The 26,740-nt window shown below is 47.3% G+C and overlaps 1 protein-coding gene across 5 annotated transcripts in view; it reads right to left on the bottom strand.

The window, feature by feature from the left end:
- TEP1 (telomerase associated protein 1) overlaps nt 1-26,740 on the bottom strand; it is a 39,388-nt gene that overhangs the window by 12,341 nt on the left and 307 nt on the right. Inside the window, exons 1-28 of one of the 5 annotated variants that reach the window (XR_012507599.1) lie at nt 23,348-23,512; nt 19,726-20,292; nt 18,466-18,645; nt 18,042-18,176; nt 17,124-17,285; nt 16,562-16,723; nt 16,200-16,274; nt 14,938-15,062; nt 14,568-14,725; nt 11,711-11,820; nt 10,617-10,707; nt 10,205-10,388; nt 7,905-8,073; nt 7,275-7,433; nt 7,017-7,094; nt 5,648-5,778; nt 5,262-5,321; nt 4,194-4,352; nt 3,403-3,579; nt 3,095-3,215; nt 2,409-2,533; nt 2,018-2,131; nt 1,811-1,928; nt 1,460-1,654; nt 1,174-1,349; nt 934-1,090; nt 641-820; nt 98-190 (exon numbers count right to left, since the gene is read on the bottom strand). Coding sequence is in view for 4 of the 5 variants with exons in the window: in XM_074365853.1 (XP_074221954.1) it covers nt 98-190; nt 641-820; nt 934-1,090; nt 1,174-1,349; nt 1,460-1,654; nt 1,811-1,928; nt 2,018-2,131; nt 2,409-2,533; nt 3,095-3,215; nt 3,403-3,579; nt 4,194-4,352; nt 5,262-5,321; nt 5,648-5,778; nt 7,017-7,094; nt 7,275-7,433; nt 7,905-8,073; nt 10,205-10,388; nt 10,617-10,707; nt 11,711-11,820; nt 14,568-14,725; nt 14,938-15,062; nt 16,200-16,274; nt 16,562-16,723; nt 17,124-17,285; nt 18,042-18,176; nt 18,466-18,645; nt 19,726-20,268 (4,137 nt within the window). In the remaining variant the exon portion in view is untranslated. Of the gene's footprint in view, nt 1-97; nt 191-640; nt 821-933; nt 1,091-1,173; nt 1,350-1,459; nt 1,655-1,810; nt 1,929-2,017; nt 2,132-2,408; nt 2,534-3,094; nt 3,216-3,402; nt 3,580-4,193; nt 4,353-5,261; nt 5,322-5,647; nt 5,779-7,016; nt 7,095-7,274; nt 7,434-7,904; nt 8,074-10,204; nt 10,389-10,616; nt 10,708-11,710; nt 11,821-14,567; nt 14,726-14,937; nt 15,063-16,199; nt 16,275-16,561; nt 16,724-17,123; nt 17,286-18,041; nt 18,177-18,465; nt 18,646-19,725; nt 20,293-23,347; nt 23,517-26,740 lie in introns of those variants that run through there. The other 4 variants (XM_074365853.1, XM_074365851.1, XM_074365850.1 and 1 more) reach the window with 4 other exon arrangements.

Raw genomic sequence — 26,740 nt, 5'->3', positions numbered from 1 at the left:
GGGAGAAAGTGAGGGACGGGGACGAAAGAGGCTGAATGGAGAATGGGAAGCGGGATTAGGATTTGGCTGAGGAGTGAGGCTTACATCCTCAACTGACCTGCTCATAGAGCGTGAAGAGCCTCAGGTGATCGGTGACCAAGCGCAGGTAGAGCGGCAGGGCTGAGCCCCGCTTCACCAGCAGCAGCCGCATCTGACGAGACTCAGAGGACTCAGGGCGAGCACCAGAGCCTGCACACAGCCAGCCGTCCGCCCTGCCCTCCACCCCGGCACTAATCCCACTGTGGGCAGTGTCTCCTCCGAGAGCCCCCACCAGGGCAGAGATCCATGGCACTGCCTCAGGACATGGCCATCCCTTCCCTACATGGCTCTGCCCAGCCCGCCCTGCTCTCAGGGAAACCCCGGGGTTCGGCCAACCCCACTCGGCAACCACAGCTTCCTCCTCACCTCGCCCAGACAGGCCCTGGAGAGGCCATTCACTGGGGGAAAGGATTGGGTGATATAATTATATAGAGAATCACAGTTATCTTATTAACAACTCCCCCTGGCACAGAGTTCCTGAGAAAGTGGAGGAGTTGGTCCCAGGGTCCTCCCAGCTCCCAGACACACCCCGCACACCGACCAGCCCTGGCCTATGTCCAACCTGGTTGTTAAAAGGTGACTCCTCCAGCCGCTTCCCGTACAGAGCCAGCTCTTCTCGCACCAGGCAGGCCCGGGCAGATGGCTCCAGGGGCCCCAGGGCCACCACGCGGGCACCTTGGCTCTGCTCTAGGGCCTCCCCCAGGCCTGAATCACTAGACACGCTCAGCACCAGGTGCACCCACTGGGGTATTTGGGCAACAGGGTAAGAGATGAAGAAGGAAAAGGAGGAGAACACCGTTGGAGAGGCCCCTCCCTCCCTACTGCATCCCACCCCCACCTCCTTCTCACACTCACCCGGGGAAGGGTCTTTGGGATCCAGTCTGAGATCAGCTGCCCGTGCTGGTCCACCAACCTGTCAGCCCCATCGATGATCAGCACCAGAGGCTGGCCAGTTTTCAGGGACTGAGCAGCCTTGGGCAGCAGCCTCTTCTGCAGCTCCCACACCAGGCCCCTGTGTATGGAGGGAAGGACCAGGGTCAGCAGGGGTGGTGCCACGTGGTACCCACAAGGCTGGACTAATGGGGGGAAACACACCGGTAGGTGTTGGGGAGAGCACTTGGCTCTTGCAGCCGGCTATGCAGATAGGCACAGAGGCGTCTGAGCAGGATGAGGGCAAGAGCCTGGTCAGGGCGGGCCCCTGAAAAGTGGAAGAAGACTAAGGTGGCCACTGTGGCCCCATCAGGAGCCTGTAGGGCCGACACAAGGGATGCCTGCATGGGAAGAGGACAGAAAACATAGTCACATATCACACGCACAAGCTCCCTGGGTCCTTCCTCAGCTCACACAGCCGTCCCTCCCTCCCAGGCCTCTGAGACTGTACCAGGAAGGCAGTCTTGCCCTGTCCCGACTGTCCAGTCACCAGGCTCAGGCCCCCTTGGTGCTGCATCAGCTGCTGAACTGTGTCCCGAAGAAGGCGCGGCCGGGCAGGACTCGGTGGGGTCTGCAGCTGCTGGAAGGTGGCCTGGACCACGTCATCATCTGGGATGGATGCTGGCTGCTCTGGCTGGGCCCCAGGCTGAGGGCACATGGGAAAGTGAACATCTATGTTTCCATGCTCCTCAGGACCCCAGGCCTAAAATTCACAGAGCTCCCACCAAGTTACTTCTCGCCCAGGACTATCCGGACCTCCCTCCCCTAGTCCACTCCCCTGGCCACCAGCACTCCTGCTGACCTGGAGGTAAAGCTTCTGGATCATACTCCATACATCCTGCAGAACCAGCTGCCCAAACTCCTCCAGCCCTACAACATAGGGCCGGCCAGCTGCCACCCCACCCCACTCACAGGGGTATCTGTGGGCAAAGCAAGCACAAGCAGTCAGAGCAGGCCTGGTCCCCCTCCCATCTCTCCCTGCAGGTGCGCTCCCCCTCTCCCAGCTCACCTGCGACAAGTGATCCCTTTCTGTCTGCTCAGGTAGCTCTTCAGTTCTGAGATCCGAAGTGCAGCCTCTTCAGACTCAGAAGTAAAGTCAGATTTCCAGGCATCCGGTACAGAGCTGACCACCAAAGATACCCCAAGAGTGGAGCTGGACTCAGACCCCAGCCTCTCTCTACCTCCAACCACCAGACCTGGCTGTAATTCCCTGAAACTCAATTGGAGATCTCCCGACTTCAGTTACAAGGCTGCTTTGGTGCTGCAAGGCAAGCTCTCTGGTCCCTGTTTCTCTCTTCCAAGCCCCCCTCTGATACTCTGACTGTCGGGCAGGGAAGACATGTCCACTAAGCCAGTCTGGCCTTCTGCGGAGGCCGAGGCCCGGAGGCAACAGAAGGTACCTGAGGAAGCTGGAATCCCGGAAGTAGATGAGAGGTTGGGCAGAGGGCTGCAGGCAGAGGCCCCGATTCAGGAACTGCATTACCTCCATCTCTGTCACAGAGCGACCTGAAGGGTACTGCTGGGCCTGCAAGGAGAGGGCAGAGAGCAGGCGGGCTAGTGCTGGTCACACTAGCCCCTCCGTGAGACCTGCCAAGACGCCAGGGCCCCTTCATCTCAGTAACGCGCCTCTCTCCCTCCAGACACAAGCCAACAGAATGCAGCTAATAGCTCAACGTTCAGTGAATGCCTATTACAGGTTGAGCATTTTTTTAAATAGATTTCTAATTCTCACAATAACCTTACAATACAGATGTTATTGTTTCTTCTCAATATATGAAGAATTGAGGCTAGATTACTCTAAACTGTTTTTCACAATGGCAGAAGGGAGATCAGAACCTGGCTGTCTGATAGCAAAACCTAAACAGACCTACCGCTTACTTCTCACATCCCAGAGCCAAGCCACAGGTATCTCTCAAAGGAATTCCCTCATCTAGGACTTGGTCACTCACAGAACCATCTGCCTGTTTCAAGTCCCAAGGGTCTGCCTGTGCATAGTCCCAGGGTTCTGAACACACGTTGGCTTCTCTCACCCCCACCCCAACCTTTGTTTCCTCCCCAGATCCTGTTCCAGTTTTGTCTGACTTACCCAGCGGAAGTGAGGATGGTCAGGGAGGCTGTAGCTGGGGGGAACGTAGCCATAGCGGGAGCCCAGGATCCCCACAAACAGCTGCGAGTTCTCCACCTCCCCGAGGCACACTTCCAGTTGTCTGCAGGATGGTTAGGGGGACACCGCGTCAGGGAGATGGAGTCCTGGCTCACAGCTGACAGCATCCAAGGAGCAACCCCCTGCCCGCAGCCCTCAGCCATCCTCGCAGCCCCAACCCTGCCCACACCAGTTCCATCTCTCAAGCCCCTCAACCGCGACCCAGCCCCTCTTCCCTGTGACCTCCACACCTGTTCCGACGGGTCTCCTCCTCAGTGACACCCCAGCGCAGGTCGATGGCGTGAAGGCTGATGCAGTAGGGGGCCACTCGGGCCTGCAGTGCGGGCAGCAGGGACCTCAGCAGCAGGTCCCGCTCCCCGTGCATGTCCCGGAAGGTGGAGGAAATGAAAAGCCGGATGCTGCGCCATCTGCGGGCAAACTAGGGGTCAGCCCCACAGCCCAGCTCCACAGATGGGGCTGTGTCCGCTCTTCTGCACTGAGCATGGGCCCAGAATACCCTGCTTAGCACCTCAAATGCAGGGCCCTGGAAATTAAACCCCACTTGCCATGTCTCATGCACCCATCCTGTGTCAGCAACAATTATTATGCACCTACTATCTGCCGGTGAAATGCTCACGACAGCACTATGAGGTGAGCACAATCATCATCTCCATTTTACTGATCAAGAAACTACAGCTAAAGACATCAAGCAACTAGCCCACGTTTCAAGCGACTATTTGGCAGAGCCAGGATGGGAGAGCCAGAGCCTGCGCCCTGAAGCCCTCTGCCTGAGCCCTGGCTGTATGTCCCCAGTGCCTGCTGCCCGCCTCACATTCTAACCCCCTTTCCCTAGTAGAGAAAGGGGGTGTGTGCTCACCATCAGACAATTTCCTGTGTTCAAGAAACCCCTGCCTGGGGAAGAGGACACAGACCTCAGTGAATACAAGCAGCAGCATCTCAACAGCTAGAACCGCAGGCACCCATTTCTCCAGGTTCCTACAGAAGCCCCTCCCAACTCACAAAGGCCAAAACACAGACTGACCCAAGCTGGGAGATAGGAGCCAGGGGGCTTGGAGTATTCTCTTCCAGTGGCCGGAGAGACTGGACCCCTGTCTTTCCTGGGGGAGGCGGAATCTTGAATATTTTGTCCATTTGGCCTACATGTTCTAGAAGGCGGGAGGCCCCACGCTCTGCGATGAACCTAACATAAAGAGCGACAAAATAAGTGAGAGCGAAATAGCGGAGACTCAGGAAGATCTTCCAAGAGGGCCGAGGACAAAGATATGGCTAAATTAGGCCACCCAGTGAAGTGGGGCTGCTTAACAAGTTGACAATATACAGTAAGTGTAGACTGGATATCAGCGAGACAGCAGAATCACAGGAATGAAGGGACAGAGAAGAAACCCAGTTACAGCCCCTTCTGCTGTGTGCGTGGCTATTATAGGCTTTCTGTTGGGCCAGGGGCAACTGGGCTGAAAGAAGGGGTAAAAATTAAGGTCATGCCAGTCTGGGCTTGATCAGCCCTGTACCAGCCGTGAAAGCTCCCTGGAGAAGGAGGGAAGTGCATGAGGCTTCCTAACAGGAGTGGGGGACAATGTGTGGCATCCAAAGGAAAAGGCAGGGGAGAAAACAAGTAAATGTGAAGCCTAGTGGTAGAGAGAAAGAGAAAGTTAAGAGTTTGTTAGATTTGGCATAAGTAAATAAAGTGAACATAGGATTTCCCCTGAAATGGAACGGAACAGAGGCCACAGAGAACGAACAGAAGTGACGTGACCAACTCTTGAGTTATTCCCTTAAAAGCAAACAGTACAATCTCCCATGTCCCCTTTTCTCCTTTCCTACTAGATGTAATACAAAAATGATGGCCGGAGCTGGAGCAGCCATCTTGAACTATGAGGTGGAAGCAGAGTATTTGAAGATGGTAGAGCAACAAGATAGAAGGTGCCTGGGTCTCTGTAACACTGTTGTTGCCATGCCTAGACAGCTATAAAGAAGGAATAAACTTTTATCTCGCTTAAAAAAGGAAGTGAATGGAGCAGAGGCCACAGATAATCTCTAAAAGATGTTCTAACAAAGCCCCCAGCCTCTTCAGTGTCCATCCTGTACTTACTTCAGTATCCCATCAGTACAGCCTGAGAGAGTCACATCATTGGGATTCATATCTTGATATCTGGCAAAGGAAGAAGCAGCCACTACTGGTCAGAATCAGTGCCAAGAACACAGAGCCACTGCCCCTAACACTCCAGGATGGACACCCCACCTCTGCACTTTTACTAGAGTTCAGTGCTAGGCTGGGACTGGGGCGGACCATCACAAAGGGGTATGGAGCCAGGCTGAAGGCTTCAGGGAAGGTTCCAGCACATGAACCACAACAGAGGTAAGAGGCAGAAACGGGGAGGGGCCTGGTGAGTGGGAGTGTCCTGAGCTTTAGTGGGGTAGGCAGGAAACATGGATCACTCTCCACTGGCACCGGGGAAGGAGTGCGAGCGCCCTCACAGGTATCCCGTCCTTCTCAGGAGAACACCAACAAAGAGGCACTTCGGATTCACGTGCTGCCAGAAAAGCTGTTTGGCCGCATTTATCGATTTCTCATCCATCTGTTGGCCAAAGACGATGACCCTGTCCACCTGTAAGACGAAAGGAGAGGGGCTGAGACCAGGAACAGAGGGATAGCAGAGGTGGCAAAGAGCTCAGGACATCAAGAGAAGAGATCTCTCAGAAGTAGGAGGTCAGGAGGACTCGGAGTGGGGTGGAAACGGCCTTTCCTGAGAGCACCTAGGCTGGAAAAAGCCACTATACTCTGACTTGAGGGGCATCAAAGCGGAGTGTGGGATTGCCAAAATATGGAAGCAACCTAAGTGCCCAGCAACAGGTGACTGGATAAAGAAGATGAGGTGTGTATATATACAGTAGAATATTACTCAGCCACAAAAAAGAATGGTATTCTGCCATTTGCAGCAACATGATGGACCTGGAGGGCATTATGCTAAGCAAAATAAGTCAGACAGAGAAAGACAAATTTTGTATAATGTCACTTATATTGTGGAATCTAAAAATTACAACAAACTAGTGAATAAAACAAAAAAGAAGCAGACTCAACAGATACAGAGAACAAACCAGTGGTTACCATTTAGGGGCAGGGGCAATGTAGGGGTGGCGGAGTGGGAGGTACAAATTATTGGGTGTAAGAATAAGCTCCAGGATGTATTGTACAATAGGAAATATAGCCAGTATTTTATAATAATTGTATATAGAAAGTAACCTTTAAAAAGTATATAAAGTTTTTTTTAATTTTTAATAAAAAATAGAGTTTGAGGTAGTGATAGTGTGAAGCTGGCTAATTCAGGCTCACAAGAACTTACTGTCAAACTTTTAGGAATTCTGTGAGCCAGCTGTTAAGCATGGCCACCATTAAATATTAAATTGTGTAAGATTACAATTGAATATATTAAACACAAAGGTAATAGACACTAAAAAGTCATCACTTCCTAATTATTTTACTACATTTCACCATTATCTACTCTTGACCTTACTTACATCTATTTTATCTATATTGTGGGAATACTATATAAACGTGTGCTCCTGAGCACCTCCTCCCAACTCTGTGTTCACTGACAGCATGTTGGTAGCTTGAGATCAGCCATGGAAGGCGTATTTACACCATGGAAATTAGTAAATGCTATTAACCAAGACTTATGTTTCCAGATTGCTGGTTGTTAAATATCTACCAGCATACCCTGAGTTAGGGGTCGCAGCCAGCAGGGTATTGTGCATAGCTTGCAAGGAAGCTTTGAGAAATGAGATACATTGTGTGGAGGAAAATGTAGGGGAGGACGGGGTTTCTCAGGGACTGGGCAGTACTCACAGGGACCCTTTGGGTAGCCAGGGACAGCAAGTGCTTCCCCAAAGTAGGCAGGGACCATTCATACTTTTCATCCAACTCCTGAAGGAAAGAGACTCATGTCACGTGGTTGCATAGGAGACGGTCAGTAAGTGACAAACATTACAGTCTGTTCGGGAAATCCTCAGAACTGAGTATATCCAAGCCCTTCCTGACTAATCAGGCTGTTTCCAGGCCTCTGTCCATTCATATATGTCTGCATGGTGGGGGTGGGGGTCCAACCTGGACTTGAGCTTGGAGATCTGTGGCAGTCCTCAGGATACCTTCTTCTGCCTTAATCGCAACAGCCTTCACAGTGCTTCCTCCACACAGCAAAAGGTCCACCTGCTCTGCCCGAGCCACCATCATCCCAATCAGCAGCAGCACGTAGTTCAGAGGGGGCTGATTGGACAAGCATCAGAGTGAAGTAAGGCTCCACTGCTTTAAAATCCACCTCTGTCCAGCCCTGCCCTGGGGGCCAATGTCTCCACTGGCTGGGGAAAAGTGGGCAAAGTCCCCAATGAAGAAAGGACAGCTTCAGCAGCCCCCAGGAAGAGCTGACAGGGAAGGAAGGTAGAGAAGGGCCAGGGTCCCCGCCCAAATTCAACAATGGGATGTAAGGAGGTGGAAGTGATGCATATTTTGGTGACAGAAATTAGAGAGTATTAAGGACCAGCCAAATGTGAAAAGTTACTGATATAATCCATGAACAGGCTCGAGACCACATTCTAGGAATTGTCCATAGGAACCAAGGTCTGATGTCAGGAAGCCAATTAGTCCTGAGGGCTTGCATGGGAGATCCAGGTCGGGAACAGGATGCCTCTCAGGATTCCCAGCATCCTACCAATCACCCCCACCTGTTTTTACTTTTACCCCTTGTGGGTTGCTCTTGGGAAGGATCCTGTCTGCACCCGCATCCATCAGATAGACCAAGAGGGTGCGGCCCGGCAGTGGCGGTAGGCTGTGTTTAACAGAGAGGTTCACGGCTGTCTCCAGGGCCTGTCGATACCGAGCTAGCATCTCACAGTCAAATTTCCACTGTCTGCAGGCAGGAAAGATACAGACAGAGGGCTCAGGGGCTTCCCCGTTTGCCACTTTGAGGCAGATGGGAAGACGAACACTTGCCAGTCATGTATGAAGTCTTCACCCGCTCCCCCTCCACAGCCCGTCTGCGATGTCAGTAGAGAAAACAGGGCCACAGCTTCCCCTTGCCTCATCCCACAGGATCCTCCTATTCCATTCTCATGGCTGGAGGGAAGTCATTTGTAGACCCCCTCTCTGAAAGTGCTGGCCATGCTTACCACATCAATCCATACTTACTTCATGAGGCAAGATTTAACTACCACCTATTTTTAAATTATAATTTAAAGAACAAATGTTAACTTCTTACTCTGAAAAATGGCAATCAAAGGAGAAAGAACTGAACATTCATCCTACCTTTCCAAGACAATCTCTATTTCAAAGTAACCAAATAGCTTTAGTTCATGAGGGAGGTTCTTTTTAGAGTTCTAGGTAATAAATACAGAGAATGATAGAAAACAACTTCATTCTGTAACTGCTAATGAAACAATTGATTCAGGCCAAGAACGTCAATGGGTAAACCGTTCATCTTACAGTGGAGAAATCAGGCTCTCGTCACTTAAAAGCACAGATCAATCACCACCACTGGACTTTTTGTGCCTCCTGGTCCTGTACCCTATCAGGAGGCAAAAATTCTGGTGGTCTTACTCATAGTGTACAAAGGATCATCTACAAAATACTCTTGCAAGAAAAAAAAAAGTTAAATCTGAATCTATTCAAGCTTTTAGGGTTAATGCCCAGGGTCCATGAAATAGAGAAACAAATCAGATGACACTGAAGAAGCAGACAAATCTAGAATGTGGGACATTCTCTGGGGCCCTGAACCTGATTTTCACAGCAAGTCAATGGCATGAAAACAATTAAAAGATTGTAACAGATTTAAGAGACTTAATAACTAACTGTAATGTGTGTGTGCCTTATTTGGATCCTGATTTGAATAAACTGTGATACTCAAAGGTAATATTTTGAAACAATGGGAAATTTGACCATAGACTAGATAATAAACGATAATACCAAGGAATTATTTTTAGTTCTGTTAGGTATATTAATGGCATTCTGATTATATGAGAAAATGTCTGTTTTAAGAGACATATGTAAAGTACAGCAGGGTAAAATAAAATGTATCATATTATTTGGCATTTGTTTTTAAAAATATCTTCAGGACCTCATGCATGCTAAGCACACACTCTACCACTGAGCTATACCCTCCCCCTAGACAATAATTTAATATTACATTTAACTTAACTTTATATATAAAAATATTTTCATTTCAATATGTTAATACAAAAAATTATGAATGAGATATTTTACATCCTTTTTCACACTGTCCTCGAAATTCAGCACATCTCAGTTCCCATTAGCCACGTTTCAAGTGCTCAATAGCCACATGTGGCCAGCAAAGACATACCGTTTGGACTTCACCCTCGGCTTAATTCTTTAATGGCCTGTGTTCAGCCACTATTTCACTGATTCTGGCAAGTTCTGGCCACTGAGCCTACTAGAAGGTCAGATGAACCCTGCATTTGTCTTAAATGAAAATGAATGAAGATACTGTGGAAACACCTAAAAGGCAGAGTGCTGGGACTTCACCAAGCTTACAGAACAGGTTTTATGATGACTTTGAGTCCGTTTGATGATAACTATCTTTATATGCATCAAAAGAAAAAGGAAAGTCAATGGGTCAGAAAACACACAGAGGGAGAGAAACAAAAAGAAAAACAAACAGATATCACAGAGAAGAAAAAGAAAGAAAAGTGGGAACCAGAGCAGAAGCAGAGAGGCACTCTCATGCACTAAGAGAAAGGGAAATGCCACACAGGCGGGCAGAATACACGGAAACCAGTGAAACAAGAACAGATAACAAGGTGGAGGCCCAAACACAGGTTCTGTTTCGCAGTTCTCCCTTGGACAATGTCAAAGACAAGGTTCGCTGTGCAAGCAACCTGACCCAGGCAAGTCTCAGCCACTGGGATGACTAACAAGCACGAGCTTACAGAATAAAAGCTGGGGTTCCCAGATGACTCCCAGGCTCTTTCTGGGTGCCTCTTGTTGCCCACCTTCTGCTCCCAGCTAGCACACACTCACACACAAACCTGGCCTTGTGTAGTCTCAGCTTCGCCCGCTTGAGCTGATCGTATACCACAGGCATCATCATGGCTGCCCGAAGTTCCCGACGACTTGGTTTGCAAGACTGCCAGGAATAGTACTTCTTGCCATATCTTGCGTTTTTAATTAATATCTGCCTTACCAGTTTTGTGTTGGAAGGAAATGGCAATGCTGTGTGGTGACAGGGAAGTATCTGAGTCAGGCAGCTTCTATTTCCTCATCTTGTCCTCCCATCAGTACCTGTCCTGAGTCCTGACCCTGGGAGCTGGCCAGCATCTGACCTCTGCCCGCCCCACACCCTGAGACTGGAAGGCAAGAGGCTGAAAAATACCAGGGCTGCTGTCTCATCTATTCTCAGACATGAAAGACAGACAGGAGTTGGAAGAAGAGAGATAATACCTTTTTTTTCAAGTTGAGCCTCAAGGGCATTGATGGAATCATGAGCATTAAGGAATCTGAATGGAAACTGCCGACTGTGAATCACTGACTTCTGCAAAGAAAGAGCAGGGTCATGAGCAGAGAATCAGGGAGTACGGGGTGCATCAAGGGCTTCAGGTACAAGGAAGGTGAGATAACCACTCTGCTAAACTAGTGGGAAGGTGAGGAAGAACGAAATGGATATTAGAGAAAGGTGGAGAAGAATAAAGAAAGACATCATGCATGGAGACAACCTAAATGTTCATTGACAGATGGCTGGATAAAGAAGTTGTGGTATATTTATACAATGGAATACTACTAAGCCATTAAGAGGAATAAAATAATGCCACTTGCAGCAACATGGATGAACCTGGAGATCACCATTCTAAGTGAAGTAAGTCAGAAAGAAAAAGAAAAATATCATATGATATCACTCATATATGAAATCTAAAAAAAAAAAAGACACAAATGAACTTATTTACAAAACAGAAACAGACTCACAGACATAGAATACAAACTTATGGTTACCAGAGGAGAAAGGGGGTGGGAAAGGATAAACTGGGAGCCTGAGATTTCCAGATACTAACTACTATATATATAAAATACATATACAACAAGTTTCTTCTGTATAGTACAGGAAACTATATTCAATATCTTGCAGTAACCTTTAATGAAAAAGAATATGAAAATGAATATATGTATGTCTGTGTATGACTGAAACATTACGCTGTACATCAGAAATGGACACAACACTGTAAACTGACTATACTTCAATTAAAAAAAAAAGAAAGAAAGATGTCATGTGAGAATATGAGAGGAGGTGAAAAAGAAAGGAGAGGAAGTAACAGAAGGTCCCCTGCTCCTTTTATATTAGACTCCCTCTGAAGTTAGTAGTCACAGAAATTATCTCAGAAAATCAAAAGGAAAGTTCTAACATTCTAATTCCTCAAAGGGATGATGAACCCCAGACCTATCTGTACCTCCACACCTGTTTACAGCCCACAAGGAAATAACTTGGTGGCTGTGACCTTCCCCAGCCACCAGGAGAAGCCTGGCTCCCCGCCCCTCACACGTACGGCATGCTGGAGTCTCTGGAGCACGAGCTCGTGGTGGTGCGTGCTGATTCCAACCCGCAGCAGGTTGCACAGATTTCGGAGCATGGCCATGAAGGGAAGCTTCCCACTGTCTGTGGAAGGTCGGGCACAGGGTGAGAAAGGCAAACAAAGGATGAGTGAGAGAGGTCAGAGAGCGGAGCAAGAAGCTCAGAGGCCATGCAGAATAGTCAGGTTGGAGGAAAGGAGGTACTAACCGGTGATCTTTCCTACTCAAAATGTTTTAAAGGTCTGGAAAGAGATAAACCGGGTTGCCTGAGCTTGGAGCAAAATCTACACTGTTTATGGGATTGGCTATATCAACAAACAACTTAGGTTATCACTTTGTCTGTTGGCACCAGCCCTGAGATTGGGCTCAACTGGCAAAATACAATTCTCTAGAGTAATGACTTCCAGAATTTTTGGAGATATTTCCTAGTACAATCTTAGTTACAAATTACATATATGTAGTACAATCATTAGTTAATATTTGTTAGTTAATAAGGTAAAGGTGAACGTAACTCCGTATTTCAAATAGTCTTCTTGATAATTCTTAAGTGTTTTGGCCAATGTCCTATAAGAGCTGATCCAACAGTCACTATTTTTATTTAAAGATAGATGAAAAAGACTTGCACTGAATCAGAATTTCACTTTTGTCTCTTTTTTATTTTTCACTTCTCCCTGTGATATGAGTATTCCCTTCAAGTCATAGTTTCTCAAGAAACTTTTTAAGGCTTATGTCACTTTTAGAGGGTTAGTTTGGTTAATACTGAATAATAATTCTAAATCTATTTACAATTCAAAGATAAGTTGCAATAAGTCACACTGTACAGAAAGCAGAGTGAGGGGGCACCACCAATGCCATTGTGCTGTGGATCTCCCACGCTTCCTCAATGAACCTCAACTATAATATGTGACATTGAACCACAGAACATGGACTCAGTGGCTAGAGTTCTATCTGTATAGCAAATACTGGAAAAATTCTTTCTTTGAGATAAAGGTAAACATAAATAGGAGTTGTGATATTTTTCCTGGGTACCCCCAGAGATGCATTCAGACACATTTAGAGACCAGGCCTATTGGTCCCCCACCCACATCCCAGGCACTAGCCATCACCATCAGCAGCTTTTATTAGGAGAGTGGTGGTACCTTTTTTAAGGTAAGTCTTATTTGAATTACAGCCAGAAGCTTTCAGCTTTCTGGAAGTCCTGGGGTTCTCTAGTCATAACTCTGATTTGCAGGCTGTGTAGAACAATTAGGTTGAGTATATAGCGTAAGTGATGTGTGACAACAACGGAACTATTGCATCCTTGGTCAATTCGTAAGCTTTGCTCACTTGTTGCTATGTATGGAGGGTTTTCTTAATATTTTATAATTTATTTATTTTTTTTAATAAGTACTGGGGATTGAACCCAGGCTCTCATGCATGCTAAGCATATGCTCTACCACTGAGCTCTACCCTCCCCCACCCTGTATGAAAGGTTTTCTAGAGCATTCTGATAATAAATTAAGTTCAATATCATATTTATGCTATTAAACAATAAAATGAATATTTATCCCATGGATTGAGAAATTCACTGATTTCATTCTAAAAAATTCATTAATGAGTTATTAATGAGCCTGTGGTTTCCAAAGAGGGGTCTGTATAGCTATTACATTTTATCTGATACTTATATTTACATATATTTATTTCTATTTTCGTACCATATTTATATAATTGCATTTTATGTATTTCCTAAAGTACATAATTTATTAGTACATGTATAAAAGTTTTAAAAATACATATACATATATTCTGGTGTATCCCAAAAATTGTTTCTGCAATATATGATCAAAAAACTCTGGAGGCCACTGGATTAGACTATGGGCATTTGTGTCAACCAAGATAAACAGCACAGTTCTGATTTTCAGGGGCAGAGAGAGGAAATGCAGATGATGCACACCAGAATCATCAGCATACTGGCTGCCATGCAGACCCCGTAATCCTGCTCTACCCAAAGTTGTATCGAACACTCAGGAAGAGGTTGTCAAGCATGTGTGTGTATGTGTGTGCGCGTGTGTGTTTTAGTTCCCATGTGATTCTGATACACACGCCACCAGTGACAACCACAAAGTGAGAGGACTGATAAGCAGCTGAGCAATTCGGGCTGCCCTGAGGACAATCTATAAATGGCAACTCACAGAGACATAAAAGCCAACTTGGGCTTCTGGAGCTCCAAAATGTGAAGTCTACAAAACTCAAGCCGTCAGAAGGCCTATAGACAGGTATTTTTCAACAGAGAGAAGTTGATTTTAAATTTTCAAAGATGAAAGAGGAAGTAGAAGAAAAACTAGAATAGAAAGAGCCTTCTAGAGTTAAAAATAAACTAGCACAAAAATAAGGAGAAAATTGAAAGTGATCTGGTCCTCCCCATTTGAACTACTTCTCTTTATCAGTGTGGGCAAATTACTTACAATATTTATGTCCTAAAAATGGGTTTTGGTGGTGATTCCAAGAGGCCATGGACCAGTCCTACCTTGTTTGGATGGGTTACACAGACAATGACACAAGTGAAATCAGAGAGAAGGCACCACTTTTGTCATGTGTTGATAAAGGCCTGGAGATCACTCAACCATGTCTGGAATTACCCACCTATGATGCCAATGCTACTCAAAGCAGGAGCCACCACCCACTTTGGTGGGGTCAATGGCAGACCTTATAAATCCAATCACTTTCAGTGATGGAACTACCAGGCAGGAGAATAACTCCACCATGCCCTGGAAATCCTCTAGTCAGAGTTCCAAATGTAGAGGCATGAACAGGGAAGAGAGGAAGGGAGCGTGACGGCCAAGGTTACTCTACCTATGAGTTCCTCCCAGACGGAAGCTTTGCTCCCCCGCAAGCTCAGCTCCCGCTCCCAGGTCAGTGGCCGGGCGAGCTTCATCCGCTTCCCAGCTCTGCTGGAATCCCAGGGCCCAGGAAGGCGACTTCGAGAAAAGGCCTGTAGGTTGGAGGGGTATCTGGGACAGAGGGGGAAAAACTTATCATTTCCAAGCCGGCTGAAAACAACTCAGAAAAGGAAAAGTGAGTCAGTCAAAGCCAGCCAATCACGTTCAAGGCTATGTTGGCCCAAATTAATGTTGCTGGGGTCCAACTGCAGGGATTGGGGCCAGAGGTGTTGAAGAGTTGGGGCTACCCAGATGGAGTGTGTGCCCAGGGTGCAGCTTCTCACCTGCAGCCCAGCAGGGCTTGGACGTGCTGCGCAGGCTCGTGGATGTGCAGTCGCTGTACCAGCTTCTTCAGGGTGAACCTTGGCTCCTTCTTTTCCACTGACACTGCACTGTAGGCCTCCTCAAACTGTAGAAATATCCCCAAGTCCCAAAGGGGCCATTCAATTCAAGGGACATGGTCACTTTCTTCAGAAAACAAAAACCAAGACCATCCTCTACCTCTGAGGTAATTTCTTTCTCCAAAGTAGATCTGGTCTAAGACTAGGAATAGGGGACAAAACTCTCCAACAACAAGAGCTCCCGTGGCAAGCAAAACAGAGTGGATCTTTGGGGTCACTGTGTTTCGTTTCCACAAGGTTGAATGGTTAACAGGGGATGACTGGCTTGTGAAAAAACAAGATGAGGACAGAATAAACTGAGAACACCTTGTTCTCAGGAGGGAGCAGGAGAAGCAGCTCTTATTTACATCACTGAGACGTGGAACAGGTAAATGGAGGCATCAGCACGATGTAGTCTGCGAGGAGTTACACTGAAAGAAGCTGGATTCCAGAATCTTCTATGGCAGAAGAGCTAAGTTTGGGATGTATTAATAGGATGAAGAGAAAAGATGACTGGACCAACAGAGGATGTGGGTTTTTTTGTGATATTAATATATATTTTCCTAATAATTGATTTTAAAGATGATGATGGTGACTTATTCAGTGCCAGGTATTGTTAGAAATACTTTAAATACAGTAAGTGATTTAATCCTCACAAAAACCCCAATGAAGTTGGTACTGCTATTATCCCCATTTTATATGCGAGGAAAGTGAGGCAGGAGAGGGTAAGTCATTTAGCCAAGGTTGCATAGCCAGCAAGTGGTGGTGGTGTCGGTGGGATTCAAACCAGGTAGTCTGAATCCAGATTCTACACTCTTAACCACTAAGTGCAGTGCCTTATTTGTTAGTAAAGTTAAAAAAAAAAAAAGTTTGGTTTGTTTTTAAAACTTCCTATGGAAGGTAGGTATTTCAGAATGTTTTTAACTCACTTACCCAGCTGGACGTGCCACCGGTCAGTAAAGTATGACACTACGGAGAGCCAAGTGGAAATAAAAGGAGCCTTTCCCAGCGTGCTCAAAACCCACCATCACAGCTGCGATGTCCCCAGGGAGGAGACTGGCTACACCCACTGTTACTGTTTCTGAACCAAATGGCATTCCATTTCTAAATCCAAGTTGAGAAAAGACTGGACTTGCACATTTGGAACCCCAGAACAAGGCACTCACCATAAGCTGATCACGGTAAAGAGGCCGAATGAACTTTGGCCAATACTGCTTCATCTTAGAGAATGAACTCTCCTTCTGTAGGGACAGGAGAAGCCATTTCCAAAAGGGACACCTGGAGAGACCCATCCCAACAGCCCGGAAGGCCCACCTCTACCAAAAGGAAAGCCTGCCCTGCCCTCTCTGCCCCCTGGGCTCTCCCCGGCTCCTGTGCATTTCTCTGACTCCTTCTGTTTCTGGTGATAGAAACATGTCAGGTGCTTAACGTGGACTCCCTGGGGGGGTCAGCATATTCCCTCATCCCCCTACTTTCCAGGGAAAGGGGGCCTAGGCTGTGAATGACCAGGGCTGAGGCAGGGACTGACTGGAGGGCGGGGCGGCCGGCGAGGCTGTCGCTTGGCCCGGTGCTTCCGAGGGTTGTACTTAGCCAGCTGGTACTCATCAAACTGGACAAATTTGTCCGTCATTGCAGCACGCAGGCAGGCAGGCAGGGGCACCAGCTTGTCCTCCCCTCTGCTAGCCACGCTCTGTCAGAGAGAGAAGCCACCAGGAGTGAGACCCTCCAAAACAGAATGAGAACACTTCATGGGGTAAAGTGACAGCACAGAATAGGGAGCACCCAAGCCCCAGCTCTGCAGTGACCATCTCTGTGGAGCTAAGCCTGTTGGCAAAATTTTTGCTCTCTTCACGGTAAACATGAGGTCCAGAATAACACCAGTTTTTCTCAGACTCAGTCCAGCCCTTCTCAGTCATATTCTCCCTGTTGGGAAACCCAGCCCAGTAGTGGGAAAAGCTGTCCTGTCTGGGCACCAGGGTTGAGGACAGCTGAGGAGAGGCCGCAGTGTCTGAGAATTTTCCCTAGGGGCGCAGTGAGCAAAGGAGAGGGAACGAAGTGAGGGTCAAAGCTCAGAGAACTGAGTGCCATACCTGGTAGAACTCGGCCACCTGGATCCAATCAGAAGGCAGCTGGACGATGGCACAGAAATATCGTCGCAGGTGGGGGCGGCAGACTGGCAAGAAGGCAGCAATGGCCAAGACTTTGTTGGCCATATCCCGGACATTCAGCTGCTGCCTGGCGTACAGAGATGCCTAGGGCACAGGGTAGGGAGGGTTGGCATCTCAGCCACTTCTTCACAGCATGGTGCCCTAAACTAACTTGTTTATCTAATCTGCCTGCATAAAGCCTCTCCTGAGCTGCCATATTGTCTGTAAAATAGAAGTCCAGCCTCTTGGCTTGGCATTCTACATCCACCGCAATCTAGCCCTTATTCACCTTTGCAGCATGTCTTCTCCTAAGTCTATTATCACCTCCTAATTCAACCAGGCCCTTCACTCTTTGGAAGACCTCCCACCATCAACATCTATCAAAAACTTACCTAGGGTTCAAACTGCTGGATTACCCTGCCATCTTCCAAAGCCTCATGGAAAACATTTCCTCCCTCCTATTTTCTCTACTTCTGAAACATTCACTATTACTCCTCTATTTGCATTTCTATAATATTTGGGATTACTTTTGCTTCCCTAACAATACCATAGGCTTCTTAAGAACCAGATCCAAGTTTCATTATATCTGTTGGTATAACCCCCAAGGCCTAGCATTGTGTACTTAGCCTGGGTACTTACTAAATAAACAAACCCTAGCATACTCTTTCCCAATCCCATCTTCCTGCACTCCTCAGAGGACCCAGGGACGAGGCCTCAGACTCACCCAGAGATCCTACTACCTTCCTCAGCAAAGGTCCCTCCACCCCAGTATAAAGCTGGTCACCATCCCCCTCACACACCGTAACCACATTCCCCATCTCCTAGCCTCCCACTCCCATCCCCAGCTTCACGCCGCAATACCTTGAGGATAAACTCAGGCTCCAAGGGGGCAAGTTCACTGCAAACTTCAAGGAGGAAAATCTGGGTAGAGTTAACTGCATCTTTCATGTTTACATTTGATGCCAGAGTAGAACACAGGAAGCTCATTAGAACCATCTGGGAATTGGGAAGGAGGGAAGAAAGGAGGAAAGAGTTAATAAGGACCAACTTAAGCATCCACTCAGGCCAACTTACAAAGTCAGAGACAGAGAGAATGAACCCAGATTCAGGAAGATGTTTGTCTGGCTGAGAGGGTAGAATAGGGAGTGAGGACCTGAGAAATAAGAGCTCCTTCCCCTCCATCTGTGGCGGGGATCTGGCTCAGCCTTTGGTGACCACTCCTCCCACCTTCCCCCAGCCCTCCCCTCCACCACCATCGACCTCTCCCCAGATATGGAACTTTTACCTTCTTTTCCCAAAGGGCCTGGTCAGTAGTCTCAGGACAAGATTCGGAGTTCCCAGGGGTGAGCTTCAGGGCCAGCTCCTCCATCACCTCCTCCTCTCCCAAGCTTAGACTATAAAAAGGCATTTGAGCTTCTGCCCATTCCTTCTCTTCTGGCTTTTTCTCTTTGGAAGACCAATGACCCTGGGGATAGCAGCAGCTATTAATCCCAGCACGTACCCACAGCCCCCTAAACAGAGAGAGAAAGCTGAAAGCAGCTCCCAAGCCCAGGAAGAGTCCACATCTATCTTCCAGCACCGAAGCTCCACTCCCTCACGCCCCAGCACTGACCTGTCCTGCCTGGCGGAGTGCTCCCTCACTTCACACACACACCCTCTCCCACATCAACGTCTGAGCCTCTGCTCAGGGGCTTCGTGATCTCCCCACTCTCATCTCCTTATTGACATCACAGCCCAGGAGCCTGGGGCCCCTCACAACACACCTCCTGAGATGCTATTAAGGTATTCTGGACTCAGAAGAACAAGGGCCAAGACCCAGATCAATCCCCCAGCAACAGCGAGCTTACCCTCTATGAGCCTCAGCCTCCTCATCCCCTGGCACCTACCTGATGGGGCACTTAGAAGATTAAATGGGATCATGTGTGTACGACTCTTTGCAAATTGCAAAGCCCTAAATAAATGTAAGATGGCGGTAGTTGTAATCCTGACAATGACCCTGGGAGGTAGATTTTCACAGACCTCATCTTAAAAGTGAGGAAATTAAAGCTTCCAAAGGTTAAGAGTCTCACCCAAGTTTGAATGGCTTATAATTGGCAGAGATAGTAGAGGGCTCAGATTTGCCTTTCCCTCAGTCCTACAGAAGGAATGTGTGTTTGTCTAGCGATCCTGACCTGTATACTAAACATGCTTGTACAGATGTGTACAAGTGGACATGTGTCAGCATGTGCACACCCAGGGAGTAGTGGCTGCATCTCATGCCTTGTAAGATCTCAAAAGCACCGGGCTGACTCTGCTACAGCAATATCAGGCTGGCTCTCCTCCCGAGGAGAGGTGTTCTAAAAACAAAACCTGTTTTTGCTCTCTGTCCAGAACATCTGAACTGGATATGCAATAAGAGTAACAATGCTGATGAAGACAGCCTTCAGGTAAAGGGCACCTTGGGAAGAGGCTCTGAGGAGAGAAGGTACACAGACACCGAAAGCCAGCACCTAGCGCCTCTAACAGACGTGGCTGAAGTGAAGACAAGTGCCATGGGCGATCTTACCAAAGCTGCTTCCTGAGCTTTCTCTGGAGCAGAGACGGATTTCAAAGCCCTGGGGCAGGTCAGGAGGCCCTGTTCCTCAGAGAGGCACTGAGCCCTCGAGGCTGGAGGCTCAGAGCGCAGGTGGTTGCTGGTGTTCAGGCTACACAGATCAGTTTGTACCAGGTGAGATACCTGGAGACACCGGAGAAAGGGGCTGGCAGACACAGGGAGTGCGGCCAGGCACCGGTTCTCCAGGGAGAGGATGTCTGAGTGGGCAGATACATGCCCATGTGGTGTCTTCAGGTCAGGAACTGTGGCCAGGCACCGGTTCTCCAGGGAGAGGATGTCTGAGTGGGCAGACACATGCCCATGTGGTGTCTTCAGGGTCTTCGGGTCAGAAAGTGTGGCCAGGCACCAGTTCTCCAGGGAGAGGATGTCTGAGTGGGCAGACACATGCCCATGTGATGTCTTCAGGGTCTTCAGGTCAGGAAGTGCAGCCAGGCACTGGTTCTCTAAGGAAAGAATGTCCCGGCAGGTAGACACACACCCTTGGAGTTGCTCCATGGCTAGATCCCAACCAGTGTATGCCTAGAAGGAGAGAAAATCAGGTGATGAGCAACTGGCTGTGTTGGGAGTGCATGTGTACTGGGACTACATCTTTCCTGTAGCCCTCCTGGTAATGCCGGTGACCTGCAAGCAGAGAACAACCAATATTTGTTCTTCTAGGGCTGGGTTCATTCCAAGGACTTACCCGGGGAGTATTCTATAGGGAGTATACTAAGGAAGAGGAATAGGGAAAAGGTAAGGAAAAGCTTAAGAGCAGGGAAATTAAAAAAAAAAAAAAAGAAAGGAAAGCAAGGGCTTGGAGGAAAGGAGTATGTCTTCTCATGAACGGGTATCAGTATGACCCCAACTCAGCACAGGGGCCATACCTGTAATCTGGACTCTCGATTCTTAGCTCCAGAGAAACAAACATTTTGATCAAGCTGTCTATACTCACCACCTCAAATTCCTTGCCTCCTACTCACCCTTCAACCAACTAAATGTGATTCTGTCCCCACTATTCCTGCAAGCCTGTCCTCTTGGGTAACTAACGGAATTCTTGTTACTACAAGAATAGATGTATCTTGGTCCTTATCTTACTTCATCTCTCAAGTAGACTATGACACTGTGACCATTCTCTCATGGAAACTCTCTACCTTTGGCTTCTGTGGGGCTACTGTCTTAGTATTCTTCTTACACCTCTGACCACACCTTCTTGGGGGTTCCTTCTCTGCCATTCCGTGAAGGTTGATCCTCCTTAAGAGTTATTTTCTAACCCTTCTATATACTTTCTCAGGATGGTTTCACCCACTCTGTTGCTCCAGATAACACTTCTATGCTGACAACTCACAAATTTCTTCCTTGCCCTTGATCTCATCTGAGCTTCATACTCATTTATCCATTCCCCTGTTGGACATCTCCACTTGGATAACTCAAAGGTACCCCAAATTCCATAGATCCCAAATCTATCATTTTTCTACCTCTTCCCCAATTCCACTCCCCCCTCACTGCCCCCTCTGCTTACAGGGGTTTGGAGTAAAACAGGCTTGAGTTTGAATCCTGATGGGACTTTGGGCTAGTTACTTAAATTCTCTGTGCTGCAGTTTCCTACAAAATTGAAATAAACACCTACCTCACAGAGTTGCTACAGGAATAAACAAGAAAAAAAATATATTAAGCACTCAGGGTAGTACCTGGTACTTAGTAAGCTTTCAATAAATGGAAGCTATTGTTATTTGTTGTCTTTATTATTATCCAGTAAACTACGAAATCCTCATGATTCTTCTCCCTCAACGTCTCTGAAATCTACCCAGCTCTCTCCATTTTGCCTGCGACCACCTTTGCTGCAACCCTCCAATCCATGTGGCATACGCTATGTAGATCTGCCTGAAGGAGCTCCCAATACATACCCCAGCTCCCATTTACAACATCACCTTGTTTATCTTATCATGGTAAAAAATTTTATCTAGTTAGCTTATTTTCCTACTTGTTCACTGTTTCTCCTTGCTAAAATAAAACTCCCCGAGGGTCAGGGCTCCTTTGTTTTGTTCACCTCTGTCTGCCCAGCATCACACACGGAACCTGGCTTCTGATCTCCCAGCCTCATCTCTTACTGCTGCTCCCATCTAACTTTAAGCTTGAACCATACAAACTCTTTTTAGCTTACGAATTTCCAAAGTATCTCTTGACTCTCAGCTTTTGCACAGGCAGATACCTGGAACACTCTTCCTTCTACCAAGACCACCCCTTTCCCCCAACCCCTCCTGTACTAGGACAAATTCTACCTTCCTCTCACTCTCAAGGCCTCAATTTAATAGTCAGTTCCTCCAAGGAGCCTCAGCTGACACCCAGCCCCAAGTCTGGTACTTCTACATTCACACAACACTGTACCCCCTCTATCACAGAACACATCCCGTGTGTAGTTGCCTGTCCGTCTGTCTTTCATCCCACCAGACTATAAGTTCCTGAGGACCAAGGCCCTTTAGCCTTGTTCACCACTGTTGCTACAATGCCAGTCAGTGGGATTCAGAAGCTTTTGAGAATCTGGTGAAAGCTATGGCACTTTTCCACAGAAAAACATGAGCATATACTATTTTGCACTCAATTTTGAGGGAGTCCATCCCTGGATCTTCTAGAATCTCCATTAACTGCAAATTAAGAAGCCCAGCCTAAGAGAATGCTTGAATTTACATCATTAGGAATGTATGTACTCTCTGATTTGAACAAATGCTTATCTCCTATTTACATTTCAGTGTTTTAGGAATAAGTATGTTAAGTCAATCACTTAATCCTTAATAGGCAAGAGCTTATGGCCAGGAACGTAGAACACTTTCAAGAAGACTTGAAGGGACTGGCAAAATCCAGAACCGGAAAGGACAATGCATATTTCACTGGACATCAGTGCAGGCAAGTGGCATCAAGAATGATGGCCTGTGTGCCCAGTGTCTTTGCGCTATGTAAGTCCCTGGTGAAAGGAATGGGGAATTTCAGAACTGACTCAAGATTTTAAAAAGAAGTCTCACAACAAAATTGAAGTTAGTGTAAAAATACAGTTACATATTTTTTGCACCCTGATGTTTGTGGAGACTCGGCTGACCTACATATAAAAAGTAAAAATCTCTACACATGAAAACTAAAAATCCTCATCACTGGCTCCATTCTCCAGGGATAACCAACGCTAGGATTTATACGAAGAGTTTCAGACACCTATGCATATACAAATGTATGTATAGGTCTATACGTCTCTCCCCCAACAGCCCCCCACCTTTTCTTCTTTATACAAAGAGGATCACACTTTAGACACTATTCTGCACTTAGTATGTCTTGGAGACCTTGCCGTATTTGTTAACACATTAACATCCACCACACATTTAAGCTGGCTATATGATAGTCTACCCTCTTAAGCACAGCCCGGGTTCTGTTACTACAAACAGTGCGCACAGCACCGTCTGCTCGCGGCAGCTACGCTCTCCTTCCAAGGAGCACGAAGAGCAGGGAAGAGCGACCCATTCTCACTTGGTCTCTTCCTCCCTCTTCTGAGTTTTGTCCCCGCGCCCTCCCCTTCCCTTTCCCTCGACCTTCCCATTTCCCTCTCACGCACCGCGCCCGCTCCCGCAGCGGCCAGCAGGGACCGCGGCGCCGAGTCACGGGGTTACCACCTGGCCGCGCCGGGCCCTTCCCACCGGCCCCGGCTGCCGACCCGGGGCCAGGGCCAGCGGCGGGCGGCGCTCGACCCTCCCCGGAGCCACCCGGGCCTGAGGCAGCTGGCGGTCACGCGGGGCCGCCCGGCTCTGGGCAACAGGAAGCTGGAGCCGGGCTCCGGCCTCCGCGGGTGGGAGGAGCGGAAGCCGGAGGCGGAGCCGGGCTGCGAGCGGGGAGGAGGCTGCGCGCCGCCGGAGACGCGGGGCCGCACGGGCGCGGCCCGCGGGGCGGAGAACGCCGGACCCGCGAGGCGAATGCGGTGAGGGCTTGGCAGGCTCTTATGGGGCCTGAGTTTAGTCGCACCCCCTGATCAGTGTGGGACTTCAAAACCTTGTATAGGGATGGAGATATGAAAGGAAATTTTGTGCCCTAAACAAGGTGGCAACGCCCAGGAGTATTTGACAGTCTCCCCAGAGCGACTGTGAGGATTTACCAATGTTGCATAGAGTTATTAGAAACAGTGTATTCATCCTTTCTGGTGTCTTTAATTTTTACCCAACTCGTCTTTAACTTGAAAAAGATTTTGGCATGTTCGCTGCCGATCTGGACACCTTTTGTCCTGCTATCAAATATGATAGGGCTCTTAATTTATCCGAAAGTTACTTGGTGAAAATAGAAATAAAATGAGACGGAAAGTCTAAAGTAATGGCCCGCAACTAGGAGGGGACACTAAATAATTAAGGCAGAGTAAAGCATTAGAGCATGGCTGTGTCCATCTGGGAGAGATCTCTGGATTACAAAGAATTTACTTGGAGCCATCCTAAATGGCTAATGCAGAACCGTTTCCTGGAAGGTGGGACCAGGTTCAGGAAAGAGAAAAATGATCTTTAGGATGGTAATGCTAGTGCAATTTTATAAAGAACAGGGCCAAACAGAAAGTGGTAGGAGAAACATGCTTACCTCCTGTAAGACAAATTATCTGTCTTCTGGAAAATATCCCTTTTTTAAGGGTGGGTAATAACTGAGCTTCAGCTCAGAATTAGGAGTAGTATCCTGTCTTCTCAGATTTTTGAGCCAGATCCCACCTAACTTCCTTAGATGCCTCCCTTACCACCTACCCCATCAGTCCCAACACTCTTTTCGTAAGAAATATTTTATGTCCCCTTTGTGATCCTGAACTACAACTTATAAATAATGTATTTTAGCTAGACACACAATTTAAAAATTCATAAGATGTCTAAAGAGATATAAAGGAATTGTAGAAGGAAGGTGATTTATTATGAAATACTATATATTTATATATGTAAATATTTGGGCAGGCAGGAAGACACAATGAGGTACTCCGATGCATCCTTCTCACTATAAATCACTTTGAATATAACAGCTGCAAATGCAGCATGATATGGGGATGTTACGATGGTGATTCAAATACCAGGAACAGACCTGCATGATTTTCCAAAATAATTTTTGGCAAATTTTGGAACAAAACAAGGTATAATCATTCCATGATATTCATGGTGGCGTTCCTAGCAAATTTAGTGTATGCATACATTGCCTTGCATTTATACTTAAAAATAAAGTTAGAGCCTAATTACAACGGATTTTCAACTATTCATATGAGTGGCAAGTCATTCAAAGTTATCGGACGTGCAGTAATGTCCCTCGTGTGGGAGTGCCCTGCACAGCTGCTGAACGTCTAGCAATCTGAGTCCTGCCCATTAAATGTCTAAGGATAACTCTAATTGTTGTGAGAGCCAGAAGAGAAGAAAAGCCTCCGCAAATTTCTGAACCACCCCTTAAGTGGCAGTACCTCCCATTGGAGGTCTGTCTATAGGGGAAGGGGAGGAATTTAAAGAGGGAACACAAGACCTAGGAAACCTGAAAGAAGAGGCTGTGCAAGGAGACTAGAGCAGGGGCATACTGAGGAGAAGAAGGTGAGAAGAGAGGGGGGTCCACACAGGACTTCCCTTCTGAAGGCCTAAATCTGTAAGGCCCCCTCCCTTTGGAATATACCTTAGATAATTGTGCCAACGTTAGGCCTTCCTACTCCATACCTGCCCAACCAGTGAAAAAACAGCATGTCAAGCATTACCATCCTAATCCAATCAACGCTGAATCATCGGATCTAAGGAGAATGGTGATGCAGGAAGGATAGCAACAAGTGACCACTGCTTCTTGATTGACCAAGAGGACCTAGAGTTTACTTTCTGGTTACCTGCAACAGCAAGGAAATCCAAGGCCAGCAACGCTTGCACATTGGAACCATTGGAGATCTTTTAGAATTCCAAAACCCAGGCCACACCCCAGACCGATTTAATTACAATCTTCAGAGTAGGGCCCAGGCATCGGAAGTTTCTGAAGCTGCGCAGATGATACTACTGTGCAGACAAGTTTGCGAATCTCTGTCCCAGGGTCTTGCTAATCAAAGTACGGGCTGTGAACTGGCATCAGCATCCCCTTGTTAGAAATGCAGGCTCTTAGGCCCCACCTCAGACCTACCGAATCAGAAGCTATAATTTTACAAGATTCCCAGATTATTCCCACTCACGTTAAACTTTGAGAAGCACTGATCTAGACGAATGGAGTGGGGCCTGGAGTCTGCATTTCCAAACACTGGAGGCCATGCCCAGCAGTCTGTATTTTTTAAGCTCTCCAGGCAATTTTGATACCTGCTAAAGGTTAAAAACCCCTTATTAAAACAGATTTGTTGTCAACCCTCCACCCCCTTGAAAATTTCTGATTCGGTAGGTCTAAGATAGGCCCTGAGAATTTGCATTTCTAGCAAACTCTCAGGTAATAGTGATTCTGATCTTTGATCTGGGAACCACATTTTGAAAACCATTGGTCTAGAATGATTCCCCCAGACAGTAATAGATCGCTAAAGGATATTTCAGCTGGGTTTTAAGGGAGCTGGCTAACTTATCTCTGCCTTGCAACGGAAGAAATCTCTCAACTTTCAGGATGTTTACAAAGTCTAAATTTAGCTTTTCTTTCCAGTGTACAATACTAAATGCACCTTGCAATATTTTTTCCTCTGAGTCCTGCTTTTCTAATCTAGCCAATCCCTTGAGTTGAAGCAGTCTTTCTTCAGATTACTATTGTTGATTAAATTAGGGAGTTTTGCCAATTGAATATCTCTACCAGAGCTGAGGAAGCACTCTGTTCCCCACCAGGTTAACTTTCATAGAGCTTATTTCCAAGTTCTTAGAGGATAACTCACTCTTCCATGTACAGCCTACACCCCTAATTGTTGATCAGTGGCATTAAACTGCAATTTCCCCACTGATGAGCGTAGTGTCCAGGCTGATGCCTTTCTGGGGTGGAGTGCCTTCCCATCAGCCCTTTAGAAGCC

Source organism: Camelus bactrianus, chromosome 6, assembly GCF_048773025.1.
Source record: "Camelus bactrianus isolate YW-2024 breed Bactrian camel chromosome 6, ASM4877302v1, whole genome shotgun sequence".
In the NCBI taxonomy this organism is placed as follows: domain Eukaryota; kingdom Metazoa; phylum Chordata; class Mammalia; order Artiodactyla; family Camelidae; genus Camelus; species Camelus bactrianus.
Note: the sequence above shows the minus strand (reverse complement) of the source record. Positions and strands in the feature narration are given on the sequence as shown.